Genomic DNA, 13,777 nt, shown 5'->3' with positions numbered 1-13,777 from the left:
GGCGAGGACTGCTGTTTGTGGAAGAGGGTAAGTGCTTTTCCAGCACTGCTTGTGGGCCGGGAGGAGCAGGAGTGCTTCCCCCTAGCCCTCCAAGCTAACCTGCTTCCCTGTCTTCCCCCCTCTCCTCCCCAGCGATCGGACTACCGCCGCTCCCCCCCCCCCCCCCACCCCGGATGATCAGACACCCACCCGCGATCACCCACGCCCACCCGCGATCATGGACACTGCAGATGAATAAACCTCCCTCTCCTCCCCCTCCCAGCAATCACCGTCACCCCCCCCCACCCACCCCCCAGCAATCAACGTCAACCCCCACCCCTCCTCGGCAATCACTAACATCACCCTCCACCCCCCCCCCCCCCACGATTGCCGAAATCGCCCTCCTCCCCCGTGATTGCCGACAACCAACACCTCCCCCACGATCACCAACCCCCCCCCCCCCCCCACCCCGTGCGATCACCGATCCTCCCCACCCACCACCCTGGCGCGATCCTATGTCCCCCTAGTTTCACTACTTTACCACTTTCTTTTGGCTCCTCGGTGTGATATTAGATGTGGGAATCTGACTCAATTCCTGGTTTCAGAATACTAAATCCAATGTTACCTGATGACTTTGTTCCAGAATCTGTAGCACTGACTCGGGCCAAGTCAATCAGCGCACATTGCAGGACCAGGTTGAGGATAAACTTTGTATTCTGTCCTCACTCTCTCCGGGGTTTTGTTTTGTAAATTTTCTCCCCATTTTCAGTTTCCTCCCCTCACACCAGCCACAATTCTCTGTTCCAGCTCTCATCATCCTATGCCATTCTTCAGCTAGCCATTAGAGTGTGGGGTGACCTGTCTTTTTTATTATTTTTCTTCTCTTATCCTTAACTGACTGCTGTGTAAAAATCAGAGGGCAGTAATATTGGGTGATGTTATCCAGCGATAGATTGAGAGTATAAATCTGAAGAGGATTAAATGGGGAGGGACTGTATTCTGAGTCACTACATAATGAAACCTGCAAGATACAATACTAGTTCTAGGCAATGAATCAGAGTAGGTACGCGACATTAGGAGTAGGGGAAAAATTAGGGATGAGCAATCCTACAGGAAACTTTCGATTAACTGGCCACTAAATAACCGGAAATGTCAGTTAACCGGCAAAATTCAGGAGTCGGTTCAGATAACTTTTTTTTTTACTCATTTCTGGCTGTGCAAGCGTCTGACTGAAGCTGTTGCTAAGCTACAGAGACGCTTGCAAGCTGTGCTGATTGTTTTGAAGCTGTTGCTAAGCAACAGGGTTTGTTGCTAGATACGGAGCTCAGAAGCTCCGTATGTTTTAACTATAGCGCTCGATTCTCCGGCATTGTTGATAGACCAGCACCAGCTCGGTCCCGTCCGCGCCGGATACCAGAAAGTTTCCTGTAATATAATTAGCTTTAATTTTGAAATGGATAAAAATAAAAACACAATGAAAGTTGATTGATTGGAGAAAAAATGTCAGCGGGATGCAAGAGGGTTTAGCTTGGCTAAGTTGGAAGAAAAAAGTAACTTGTAAAATGGCGGAGCAACAGTGGGAAATATTTAACTGAGATTGGTACAGCACAGTCTAGGAAAATTTCAATGAGGAAAAAAGATGTTTCTGTGGAGTGGGCTGAAAAAAGCTTGCAGCTAATGTAAAGGAAAGGGTTTTTATAAAGACATTAGGAAAATGAGAGTCACTAAGGAAGGGGGTGTAACCACTCAATGAGCGTGGTGAGATTATTATGGTAGATGCAGAAATGGCAGAGTTGCTTAATGAATACTTTGCTTCAGTATTTACAGAGGAGAGTGAAGGAAGTCTTCACTTGTGGAGGGAGGGCTTGTGGATGAAGGGTAAAAGTAGATATATTGTATTAATAAGTAAACAGTTCTTAATGGGCTCAGATTGCTAAATATTCATTGTCCAGGACAAGATTGTAATCAGCCCAGATAACTGAAAGAGGTTAGTGATGAAGTAGTGGAAGAACGAGCCATGAATTTTCAAAATTCATTAGAAACGGCAGCTGTGCCCAAGGACTAGAGTGGAAAATGTCACACATCTGTTCAAAAAGAGGGAAAGGGATAAACCAAGCAACTATTGACTGGTTGGACTTGTGTTATAGTAGGAAAATGATTAGAGGCCATAATTAGAGAAAAAAATTAATGGATACTTAGAAGGGCCTGGATTGATGAGATACCACCAATATGGATTTGTGAAACATACGTCATGTTGACCAACCTAATAGATTTTTTGAGCGAACAATCGAAAGAGTAGATGAGGGTATGCAGTAGATAGTGTTAATATGGACTTCTGGACAACATTGGATAAAATGCCATTTCGGAATTTGGTTGAGAAAATTAGGGTCCAAAAGGGAAAGGGGTGGTATGGAGCGGAATGGCTGAAAGGCAGACAACGAAAAGTTGCTGATAATACCAAATTGGGAAGAGTTGCAAACTGCCAGGAAGAATGGAGGATGATACAGATGGACATAAACAGGCTAGGCAAATGGGTAGGTAAGTGGCAAATGTAGTTTAATACAACCAAATGTGAGATAATATGTTTTGGTAAGAATGGAAATATACCTTAAATTAAATGGTAATGTTCTCCGTGCACTAAAGGAGCGGGGGTGGGCAGGGGGTGGTTAGGTGTGCAGATGCATAAATCCTTAAAAGTGGGTGGACAGTTTTTTAAAAATAGGTAAAAAGCTTTCAAGAATGCACATGGGCTTTGCGGGTTTATATTTAGAAGAATTGAATATAAAACCAGAGTTCATGATGGCTCTGTACAGTTCAGCCACTTCAGGAAAGCTGTGTGCAGTTTTGGGCTTCTCACTATAGCTGTGACATGATAACTGGAGAAATCCCAATACAGATTTAGCATGATGATACCAAAAATGAGGGATCTAGGTTAGAGGAAAAGCTGGAGGAACTAGGGCTACATTCCTCTTAAACTGACAAGATTGAGGAATGATTTGATGGATATTCTCAAAATGATAAAAAGGAATAGGCAAGATAAACATAAATAGATTCTTTCCATTGTTAGGTAAATTGCAAAGCAAGAGGCCACGGTGTCAAGCTAAATGCTGGATATATAAAGGAAGAAACTAAAATAAAATAAACTTTTCAATGCAAAGTGTTATCAAATGTGGATTGCTTTGCCACAAGTGAGGAATGATGCTAAGTTGATTACGGCATTGAAAAATTTCATTTTCTGTCTTGTATTTCCTCCCTTCGCTCCTGAAGGCACTGACAAAGCATCAGCGCTGTAGTCCAGTAACAAAGCTAATTGTTTTTCATTTGTCCTTAGGATGTGGATGACACTGGCAAGGCAATATTTATTCCCTATCCCTAATTGCCCTGAGTACATTAAGAGTGAGCCATGTAGTGTGGACTGGAGTCACATATAGGCCAGATCAGACTGGGGTGTACCTTGAAGGATGTTAGTGAATCAATTGGGTTTTTATGACAATCCAGTAGCTTTCATAGTTATTTTTCTGATGCTAACCCAGTGTTGCCCAACAGATCAGCCAGAGGTGTGGCTATGGCAACACTATTTTAGCTACATGCACAAATTTAAGTAGAAAACACTGTAAACACAATACAAGTAAATGTACTTCACGCGTATAATTACTTAACAAACATCTACCATCATTCAGTAACCAAGGAAGTAAAGCATTCCCAACAGTCAAAAAGACACTTGCACACTTTGCTTTTCACCTTACCATTTTACCAACAAACCCACAAAAAGGTTAAAGTACACATGAATATGCCATATAGGTCTGTAGTTACCTGATTTATCCCCCCACCTCTCCAGTCTTAAATAATGGAGCAATATTTTTTTTTTTTTTTTTTGTGGGATGTGGGCGTCGCAGACAAGGCCAGCATTTATTGCCGATCCCTAATTGCCCTTGAGAAGGTGATGGTGAGCCGCCTCCTTGAACCTGCAGTCCGTGTGGTGAAGGTACTCCCACAGTGTTGTTAGGGAGGGAGTTCCAGGATTTTGACCCAGCGACGATGAAGGACCAGCGATATACTTCTAAGTCAGGATGGTGTGTGACTTAGAGGGGAACTTGGAGGTGGTGGTGTTCCCATGCGCCTGCTGCCCTTGTCCTTCTAGGTGGAAGAGGTCACGGGTTCGGGAGGTGCTGCCGAAGGAGCCTTGACGAGTTGCTGCAGTGCATCTTGTAGATGGTACACACTGCAGTCACGATATGCTGGTGGTGGATGGAGTGCCAATCAAGCAGGCTGCTTTGTCCTGGACATTTGCAATTTTCCAATCCAAAGGCACAATTCCCAAATCAGAAATGTAATCGGCCATATCTGGATTCTCAATTAGCCACATGTGGCCAGCAGCTAATATATTGCTCACAACTGTGCTAGCCCACAAATTACCTGATTTATTGAATTCAGTTTCACAACCTGCTGTGGGATATGAACTCTCTCAACTCTGGGTTCCAATCTAATGCCATACCACTAGGCAACGGTGCTATTCACATGTGTGAGCTTTGAAAGTGAGTGACAGCAGGTTGTTCATTTGTCTAAGGACCCATGGCCAAGGTCAATCCTTCCATCGCACAATCTTTGAACATGCCCAATTTCCCAGGAGCAGCCATTTAGAGTGTTAATCAGAAATGGCTGTGTTTTCCCCCTTCCCCTAACTTGGGGCACTAAAGCCAATTGTGGCACACCTACTCATCGTGTCTAATGAGTTGTGAATGTGTGGACATTGGGTGTGAACATAATCAATCACAGCTTTTGTGGTCAAATAGCCTGTATAGGTCCACACATGGTGCATGAAGCAAAGCACCAGTAGACAACCATTACAGGTGGCACTGTATTACTGAATGAGAGGAGGGGAGAAAAATGCCTGGTGTATGAAACTGTCCCAGTCATTTTTTTCTCTACCCAATTATGAGCTTATCAACTAATCAAGCTTTGTAAGATATGTAAGCCTAATACTTACTCAGCGTACTAGCGCCAGCTATACAAAAGGGGGGAGGGGAGGTGGTTAAATTTTGTCGTGGATCTGCAGACAGCGGAAAGCAGTCCAACCCACTCCTCCTTCCCACTGCGTTAATACAGTGCACAGTGTTGGAGGGGTCGTGTTGTGGAGACGAGATGAGTTGAGCTGATTGATTCTATTAGTGACTTAAGTCTTGCCAAAGGGGAAAAAAATGGTGGATTTTGTGGTTGTCGTGGTTTCCTGGGTGCATTGTCTTTTTGTGCTTGACCCCGTTTTCTACAAATGCTGTTCCTATTGCTGACAGATTCAATTAGTGTCTTTTCAGGATCACTGCAAAGTCACGTTGTCTTGGTTACCAGCATGGTATTGTTCATACTTCCATTTTATTTATTACTTTAACTCTTTCCCACCCTTAAAATCCCAGAGAAAACTGCTGGGAATCCAGTGAGAAATATTGGAATTCCTACCTTGAGAAAAGCTTAAATAAAACTTAGGGGGCTGGGTGGGGGAGTTCATTTTGTCATATATGAATTATGTTTAAAGTGGACACTGCACTGCACTGTTGTCTTATGTGTGTGTATTAACTAAAGGTCCTTAATGGAAAAAATGGCAAATCTTTCTTTTAATTTCTCTACAAAGGTATGGTGCTTTTCAACACAACGCTTGTACTTGACACAGTTATGAGAATAGGTTGTCTTCCCTCGAACACCAGGAAAATTCCCAGATTATTCATAACGACAAGCTCCTTTAAATTTCAAAATGGGTGGCCCTCCATTTCTTGTGCAAAATTTGTGTTTAAAGTCTCACATATCCAACAATCTTTTGGCAGATTTTTAATAGGGGAGGGGAGACTATTTCAGAACCATAGCAGTTAGATATTAGGTGACTGCTACAATCTGACTGTGGCAGACGATTCCATTTTGTATATTAGGATAATGCAGCACTGAATTTTGTTCTTTAGTCAGTTTTTGTGAGATGCAAATATCTGTTAATTTACATAAGAACATGGGAAGGTGCAGGACCAAAAAAGACGGCAGTCTATCTGACCGGTTACAAACACTAATCCCTCTCTCCATTGTCCACTCCCTCAGATATATATCCAATTCTCCCTTAAAAAATTCCATACAATCTGCCTCCTTGGGCGGTCCATTTCACATGTTCACTACCCTCAGCATTAAGTAGTTATATCTAAGCTGTCTGTATACTTTCTGTCTTTTAAACTTGTGCTAATGTCCACTGGAACCAGAGATCATTTGCTACCATCTCTTTCTCTTTCTGTCTTTTTTTTCTTTCCCTTTCTCTGCTCTTTCTCTTTCTCTCCTCTCTCCACTCCTTCTCCCTCCTCTTTCTCCTTCTCTCTCCTTTTCCTTCTCTCTCCTCCTCCCTCTCTCTCTCCTTCTGTAACTCCTCTCTCTCCTTCTCTTCCTCTCTCTCCTTCGCTTCTTTCTCCTCTCGCTCCTTCTTCCTCTCCTTCTCCTCTCCTCCTCCTCTCCCTCTCTCTTCTCTGTCTTGCCTTATCACTCTTTCTCCCTCACTTTTTCCTGTCACTCTTCCCTCTCTTTATCATCACCCTCTTGCTCTTTTATGCTCTATTGTCTCACTGCATTGCTTTTTTTTTCACCCTCATTTACTCACTCTCTCGCCACCTTGATTTTTCACCACTCTCTCATGCTCTCTCTATCCTCCCCTTCCCTGTTTACTCACTCAGGAATATTTAGACACAAAATAATTCATGTCATCTGTAGTTAGGCTAGCCACAGGGTGAATACCCAGAGGAGGTAGAGGAACAATTTAAGATTTCATTCCTTTTGTCTTTACTTATTTTAGAAAGATTTCACAGTGAGGGATGAGCTGCAGCAAAAAGATGTCGAGCACTGGCTTGGATTCATTACGTTTCTCTGCGAAGTTTTTGGAATAATGCGAAGCAACGCGGGAGAGCCCTTCCGTGTACTGGTCTGCCCTATCTACACGTGTCTACGGGAGGTAAGTGAAACCACAGAGTCGTGACTCAGAGCAGGCTCTGTGATAAAAGCAGATTTTACAAGGACTCAATGTGCCTAGCGGCCTTTTCTCACTTAAGTCTGTCGTATGCTATGATCTGAGCCAATTCTCTCAGGATTCCTGTTCCTCAGCCAGCATTCCCACTCCTGATCACTACCCAGTGGCCCCAGCTGAAAAGGGAGTGTGTGTGGATTCGGTTGGCTATGATGCCACCCAGCATTGAGTAGCCTGCCAACACGCACGCGCCAGGCCTCAGATGGGAGAGCTACTGGAGGGTAGGTAACACTCCCACCAAGAGTCAAAACCTTGAGGACGGAAAGGGAGAAGATTAGTGGGAGAAGAAAAAGAAACTGGGTTGTCACTTGACTTGAATGGGGAAAGAAAGTACCTTGTATTCAGTATCCACGTAAGGCACATCATTATATAATTGGTATTCCTTGATGTCTTTTTAAAAATCTAAATTCCCGTCCCAGCAGAAACCCACCATTATGCAACTTCTGATGCATCACTGACAGTACAGCCTGAGTAGCTCCATTTATTTTAATGGGACCTACAAATTTGCATTGGCCTGAGTGCTGATCCAGAGCTCTTCTTCTTAGGCAGTCTCTCGGAACCGAGGATGACTTGCTTCCACATTTAAAATGAGTTCTCAGGTGACTGATTAGTCCAATGCGGGACTGTCACAGGTGGGGCAGACGGTGGTTGAAGGGGCGGGTGGGTGGGGTGTTGGGTTGATGTGCGCTCCTTGCGTTTGGCTTCCGCTTGCTCCCAGCGAAGAGACTCGAGGTGTTCGGCGCCTTCCCGGATGCTTCTCCTCCACTTTGTGCGGTCTTGGGCCAGGGATTCCCAGGTGTCAGTGGGGATGTTACACTTTTTCAAGGAGGCTTTGAGGGTGTCCTTGAAGCGTTTCCTCTGCCCACCTGGGGCTCTCTTGCCGTGCCGGAGCTCCGAGTAGAGCGCTTGTTTTGGGAGTCTCGTATCGGGCATGCGGACAATGTGACCCGTCCATCGGAGCTGATTGAGCGTGGTCCAAGCTTTGATGCTGGGGATGTTGGCCTGAGCAAGAACACTGACGTTGGTGCACCTATCCTGCTAATGGATTTGCAGGATCTTGCGGAGGCAGCGTTGGTGGTACCTCTCTAGTGCTTTGAGATGCTTGCTGTACATGGTCCATGTCTCTGAGGCATACAGGAGGGCAGGTATCACTGTTGCTCTGTAGACCATGAGCTTAGTGCCGGGTTTGAGGTCCTGGTCTTCAAACACTCTCTTCCTCAGGCGACCGAAGGCTGCACTGGCACACTGAAGGCGGTGTTGGACTTCGTCGTCGACGTCTGCCCTTGTTGACAGTAGGTTCCCGAGGTATGGAAAGTGGTCCACGTTGTCCAAGACCTTGTCGTGGATTTTGATAATCGGGGGGCAGTACTGTGTGGCGGGGGCAGGTTGGTAGAGGACCTTTGTCTTACGGATGTTTAGTGTAAGGCCCATGCTCTCGTACGCTTCGGTGAAGGTGTTGACGATGATTTGGAGTTCGACCTCCGAGTGAGCGCAGACGCAAGCATCGTCTGCATACTGTAATTCAACAACAGAGGATGGGACGACCTTGCTGATCCAGAGCTACCCAATACAGGGAAGACACACTACTGACACTGTACCCAGCAGGAGAAGCTGTGCATGTGGAGGGCTAGACTGTACTGAGTGTATCAGCAGGGAGAGGCAGACTGGGTTGAGGGCACTGCGTAACTGACATCTATTAATCTATTGTATAGAATCCTAGAATGATACAGCACAAAATGAGGCCATTCATCCCATCGTGCCTGCACCAGCTCTTTGGTAGAGCTATCCAATGAATCCCACACCCCTGCTCTTTCCCCATAGCCCAGTCAATTTTTCCCCTTCAAGTATTTATCCAACTCACTTTTGAATGTGGCTATTGAATCTGCTCCTTCCACCCTTTTAGGCAGTGCATTCCAGATCACAAATCTCTGTGTAAAATAAAGGATTTCCTCATGTCGACTCTGGTTCTTTTGCCAGCCACTTAAATCAGTGTCCTCTGGTTACCAACCCTTCTGCCACTGGAAACAATTTCTCCTTATTTATTCTATCAAAACCATTCATTATTTTGAACACCTCTGTCAAATCTCCTCTTAACCTTCTCTGCTCTAAGGAGAACAACCCCAGCTTCTCCAGTCTCTCCACATAATTGAAGTCCCTCATCCCTGGTACCATTCTAGTGAATCTCTTCTGCACCCTCTCCAGGGCCTTGACATCCTTCCTAAAGTCTGGTGCCCAGAATTGAACACAATATTCCAGCTGAGGCCAAACCAGTAATTTACAAAGATTTAGTGTAACTTCCTTGCTTTTGTACTCTATTCCTCCATTAATAAAGCCAAGGATCCCGTATGCTTTTTTAACCACCTTGTCAACCTATCCTGCCACATTCAAAGATTTGTGAAGGTGTCTCTGTTCCTGCACCCCCTTTAGGATTGTACCATTTAGTTTACATTGCCTCTCCTCATTCTTCCTGCCAAAGTGTATCACGTCACACTTCTCTGCATTAAATTTCATCTACCATGTGTCTGCCCATTTCACCAATCTGCCTGTGTCCTCCTGAATCATAGAATGGTTATAGCACGGAAGGAGGCCATTCGGCCCGTCGAGCCCAGCTCTCTGCAAGACCACTTCAGCTAGTCCCACTACCCCGCCCTTTCCCCGTAGCAATTTTTTTCCCTTCAGATACTTAGCCAATTCCCTTTTGAAAGCCACGATTGAGTCTGCCTCCGCCACCCTTTCAAGCAGTGCATTCCAGATCATAACCGCTCGCTGAGTAAAAAAGGTTTTCCTCATGTCGCCTTTGGTTCTTCTGCCAATCACCTTAAATCTGTGTCCTCCAGTTCTCGACCCTTTTTTAAAAATTCGTTTATGGGATCTGGGCGTCGCTGGCAAGGCCAGCATTTATTGCCCATCCCTAGTTGCCCTTGAAAAGGTGGTGCTGAGCCACCTTGTTGAACTGCTGCAGTCCGTGTGGTGAAGGTACTCCCACAGTGCTGTTAGGTAGGGAGTTCCAGGATTTTGACCCAGCGACGATGGCAATATACTTCTAAGTCAGGATGGTGTGTGACTTGGAGGGGAACTTGGAGGTGGTGATGTTCCCATGCACCTGCTGCCCTTGTCTTTCTGGGTGGTAGAGGTCACGGTTTGGGAGGTGCTGCCGAAGAACCCTTGGCGAGTTGCTGCAGTGCATCTTGTCGATGGTACACACTGCTGCCACGGTACGCCGGTGGTGGAGGGAGTAAATGTTTAAGGTGGTGGATGGGGTGCCAATCAAGCGGGCTGCTTTGTCCTGGATGGTGTCAAGCTTCTTGAGTGTTGTTGGAGCTGCACTCATCCAGGCGAGTGGAGAGTATTCCATCACACACCTTACTTGTGCCTTGTAGATGGTGGAAAGGCTTTGGGGAGTCAGGAGGTGAGACACTCGCCGCAGAACACCTAGCCTCTGACCTGCTCTTGTTCCCACAGTATTTATGTGGCTGGTCCAGGTAAGTTTCTGGTTAATGGTGACCCCCCCCAGGAGGTTGATAGTGGGGGATTTGGCGATGGTAATGCCGTTGAATGCCATGGGGCGGTGGTTAGACTCCCGCTTGTTGGAGATAGTCATTGCCTGGCACTTCTGTGGCGCGAATGTTACCTGCCACTTATCAGCCCAAGCCTGAACGTCGTCCAGGTCTTGTTGCATGTGGGCATGGACTGCTTCATTATCTGAGGAGTTGTGAATGGCACTGAACACTGTGCAGTCATCAGCGAACATCCCCATTTCTGACATTATGTTGGAGGGAAGGTCATTGATGAAGCAGCTGAAGATGGTTGGGCCTAGGTCACTGCCCTGAGGAACTCCTGCAGCGATGTCCTGGGGCTGTGATGATTGACCTTCAATCATCACAACCATCTTCCTTTGTGCTAGGTATGACTCCAGCCAGTGGAGCGTTTTCCCCCTGATTCCCATTGACTTCAGTTTTACTAGGGCTCCTTGATGCCACACTCGGTCAAATGCTGCCTTGATGTCAAGGGCAGTCACTCTCACCTCACCTCTGGAATTCAGCTCCTTTGTCTGTGTTTGGACCAAGGCTGTAATGAGGTCGGGAGCCGAGTGGTCTTGGCAGAACCCAAACTGGGCATCAGTGAGCAGGTTGTTGGTGAGTAAGTGCCACGTGATAGCACTGTCGATGACACCTTCCATCACTTTGCTGATGATTGAGAGTAGACTGATGGGGCAGTAATTGGCTGGGTTGGATTTGTCCTGCTTTTTGTGGACAGGACATACCAGGGCAGTTTTCCACATTGTTGGATAGATGCCAGTGTTGTAGCTGTACTGAAATAGCTTGGCTAGAGACGCGGCTAGTTCTGGAGCGCAAATCTTCACGATAGCCAGGATGTTGTCGGGGCCCATAGCCTTTGCGGTATCCAGTGCACTCAGCCGTTTCTTGATATCACGTGGAATTAATTGAATTGGCTGAAGACTGGCTTCTGTGATGGTGGGGACCTAGGATATGGATCATCCACTCGGCACTTCTGGCTGAAATTGGTTGCAAACGCTTCAGCCTTGTCTTTTGCACTCACGTGCTGGGCTCCACCATCATTGAGGATGGGGATATTCTTGGAGCCTCCTCCTCCCGTTAGTTGTTTAATGGTCCACCACCATTCACAACTGGATGTGGCAGGACTGCAGAGCTTTGATCTGATCCGTTGATTGTGGGATCGCTTAGCCCTGTCTATAGCATGCTGCTTCCGCTTTATAGCATGCATGTAGTCCTGTGTTGCAGCTTCCCCAGGTTGGCACCTCATTTTTAGGTACGCCTGGTGCTGCTCCTGGCATGCTCTTCTACACTCGTTGTTGAACCAGGGTTGGTCCCCTGGCTTGGTGGTAATGGTAGAGTGAGGGATATGCCGGGCCATGAGGTTACAGATTGTGGTGGAATACAATTCTGCTGCTGCTGATGGCCCACAGTGCCTCATGGATGCCCAGTTTTGAGCTGCTAGATCTGTTCTGAATCTATCCCATTTAGCACGGTGGTAGTGCCACACAACACAATGGAGGGTCTTCTCGGTGTGAAGACGGGACTTCGTCTCCACAATGACTGTGCGGTGGTCACTGCTGCCATGGATGGATACATCTGCGACAGGTAGATTGGTGAGGACGAGGTCAAGTAGGTTTTTCCCTCGTGTTAGTTCACTCACCACCTGTCACAGGCCCAGACTGGCAGTTATGTCCTTCAGGACTCGGCCAGCTCGGTCAGTAGTGGTGCTACCGAGCCACTCTTGGTGATGGACATTGAAGTCCCCCACCCAGACTACATTCTGTGCCCTTGCTACTCTCAGTGCTTTTTCCAAGTGGTGTTCAACATGGAGGAGTTCTGATTCATCAGCTGAGGGAGGGCAGTAGGTGGTAATCAGCAGGAGGTTTCCTTGCCCATGCTTGACCTGAAGCAATGAGACTTCATGGGGTCCGGAGTCAATGTTGAGGACTCCCAGGGCCACTCCTTCCCGACTGTGCCTCCACCCCTGGTGGGTCTGTCCTTTTGGTGGGACAGGACATACCCAGGGATGGTGATGGAGGAGTTTGGGACATTGGCTGAAAGGTATGATTCTGTGAGTATGACTATGTCAGGTTGTTGCTTGACTAGTCTGTGTGACAGCTCTCCCAATTCTGGCACAAGTCCCCAGATGTTGGTGAGGAGGACTTTGCAGGGTTGACTGGGCTGGGTGTGCCGTTGCCATGTCCGTAGCCAGTGCCGAGTGGTCCGTCCGGTTTCATTCTTCTTATTTTGTTTCATAGCGGTTAGTTACAACTGAGTGACTTGCTAGGTCATTTCAGAGGGCAGTTAAGAGTGGGTTTGGAGTCACATATCGGCCAGACCAGGTAACAATGGCAGATTTCCTTCCCTAAAGGACATTAGTGAACCAGATGGGTTTTTACGAAAATCCGATAGTTTCATGGTTACCATTACTGACGCTCACTTTTTTTAAATTCCAGATTTATTTAATTAACTGAATTTAAATTCCCCAGCTGCCATGGTGGGATTTGAACTCGCGTTTACTGGATCATTAGTCCAGGCCTCTGGATTACTAGCCCAGTGACATTACCACTACGCTACCATTCCCAATGGGAACAGTTTCTCTCTAGCTACTCTATGTAAACCCTTCATGATTTTCAACACCTCTATCAAATCTCCTCTTAGCCTCCTCTGGCCTAAGGAGAACAATCCCAGCTTCTCCAGTCTCTCCATGTAACTGTAATCCCTCATCCCTGGAACCATTCTGATAAATCTTTTCTGCACCCTCTCCAAAGCCTTCTCATCCTTCCTAAAGTGCGGTTCCCAGAATTAGACACAATACTCCAGTTGAGGCTGAACCAGTGTTTTATACAGGTTCATCATAATTTCCACGCTTTTGTACTCTATACCTTTATTCATGAAGCCCAGGATCCCGTAAGCTTTTTTACCTGCTTTCACAACCTGCCCTGCCACCTTCAACGATTTGTGCACATATAACCCCAGGTCGCTCTGTTCATGCACCCCCTTTCGGATTGTACCGTTTAGTTTATATTTCCTTCATTCTTTCTACCAAAATGTATCACACTGCACTTTTCTGCATTAAATTTCATCTGCCATGTGTCTGCCCAGTCCACCAGCCTGTCTATGTCCTCTTGTTGCTATCCTCTCTTGAAGTCTGTTGCTATCCTCCTCATTGTTTACTACATTTCTGAGATTCATCTGCAAACTTGGAAATTATTGCCCAAGTCATTAATATATATCA

General features: G+C 46.3%; 1 protein-coding gene across 3 annotated transcripts in view; it reads left to right on the top strand.

Annotated features, from left to right (window-relative positions):
- ctif (CBP80/20-dependent translation initiation factor) overlaps nucleotides 1-13,777 on the top strand; it is a 292,382-nt gene that overhangs the window by 252,004 nt on the left and 26,601 nt on the right. For all 3 annotated transcript variants that reach the window (XM_085975110.1, XM_085975119.1, XM_085975101.1), the window contains one exon: nucleotides 6,794-6,949. In XM_085975110.1, coding sequence (XP_085831236.1) covers nucleotides 6,794-6,949 — 156 coding nt within the window. The remainder of the gene's footprint in view (nucleotides 1-6,793; nucleotides 6,950-13,777) is intronic.

The sequence above is a fragment of the Somniosus microcephalus genome, chromosome 2 (genome assembly GCF_052327205.1).
Source record: "Somniosus microcephalus isolate GS21.2 chromosome 2, FLI_Smic_1.0, whole genome shotgun sequence".
Lineage (NCBI taxonomy): Eukaryota > Metazoa > Chordata > Chondrichthyes > Squaliformes > Somniosidae > Somniosus > Somniosus microcephalus.
This window is presented reverse-complemented; position numbering and strand designations above follow the sequence as displayed.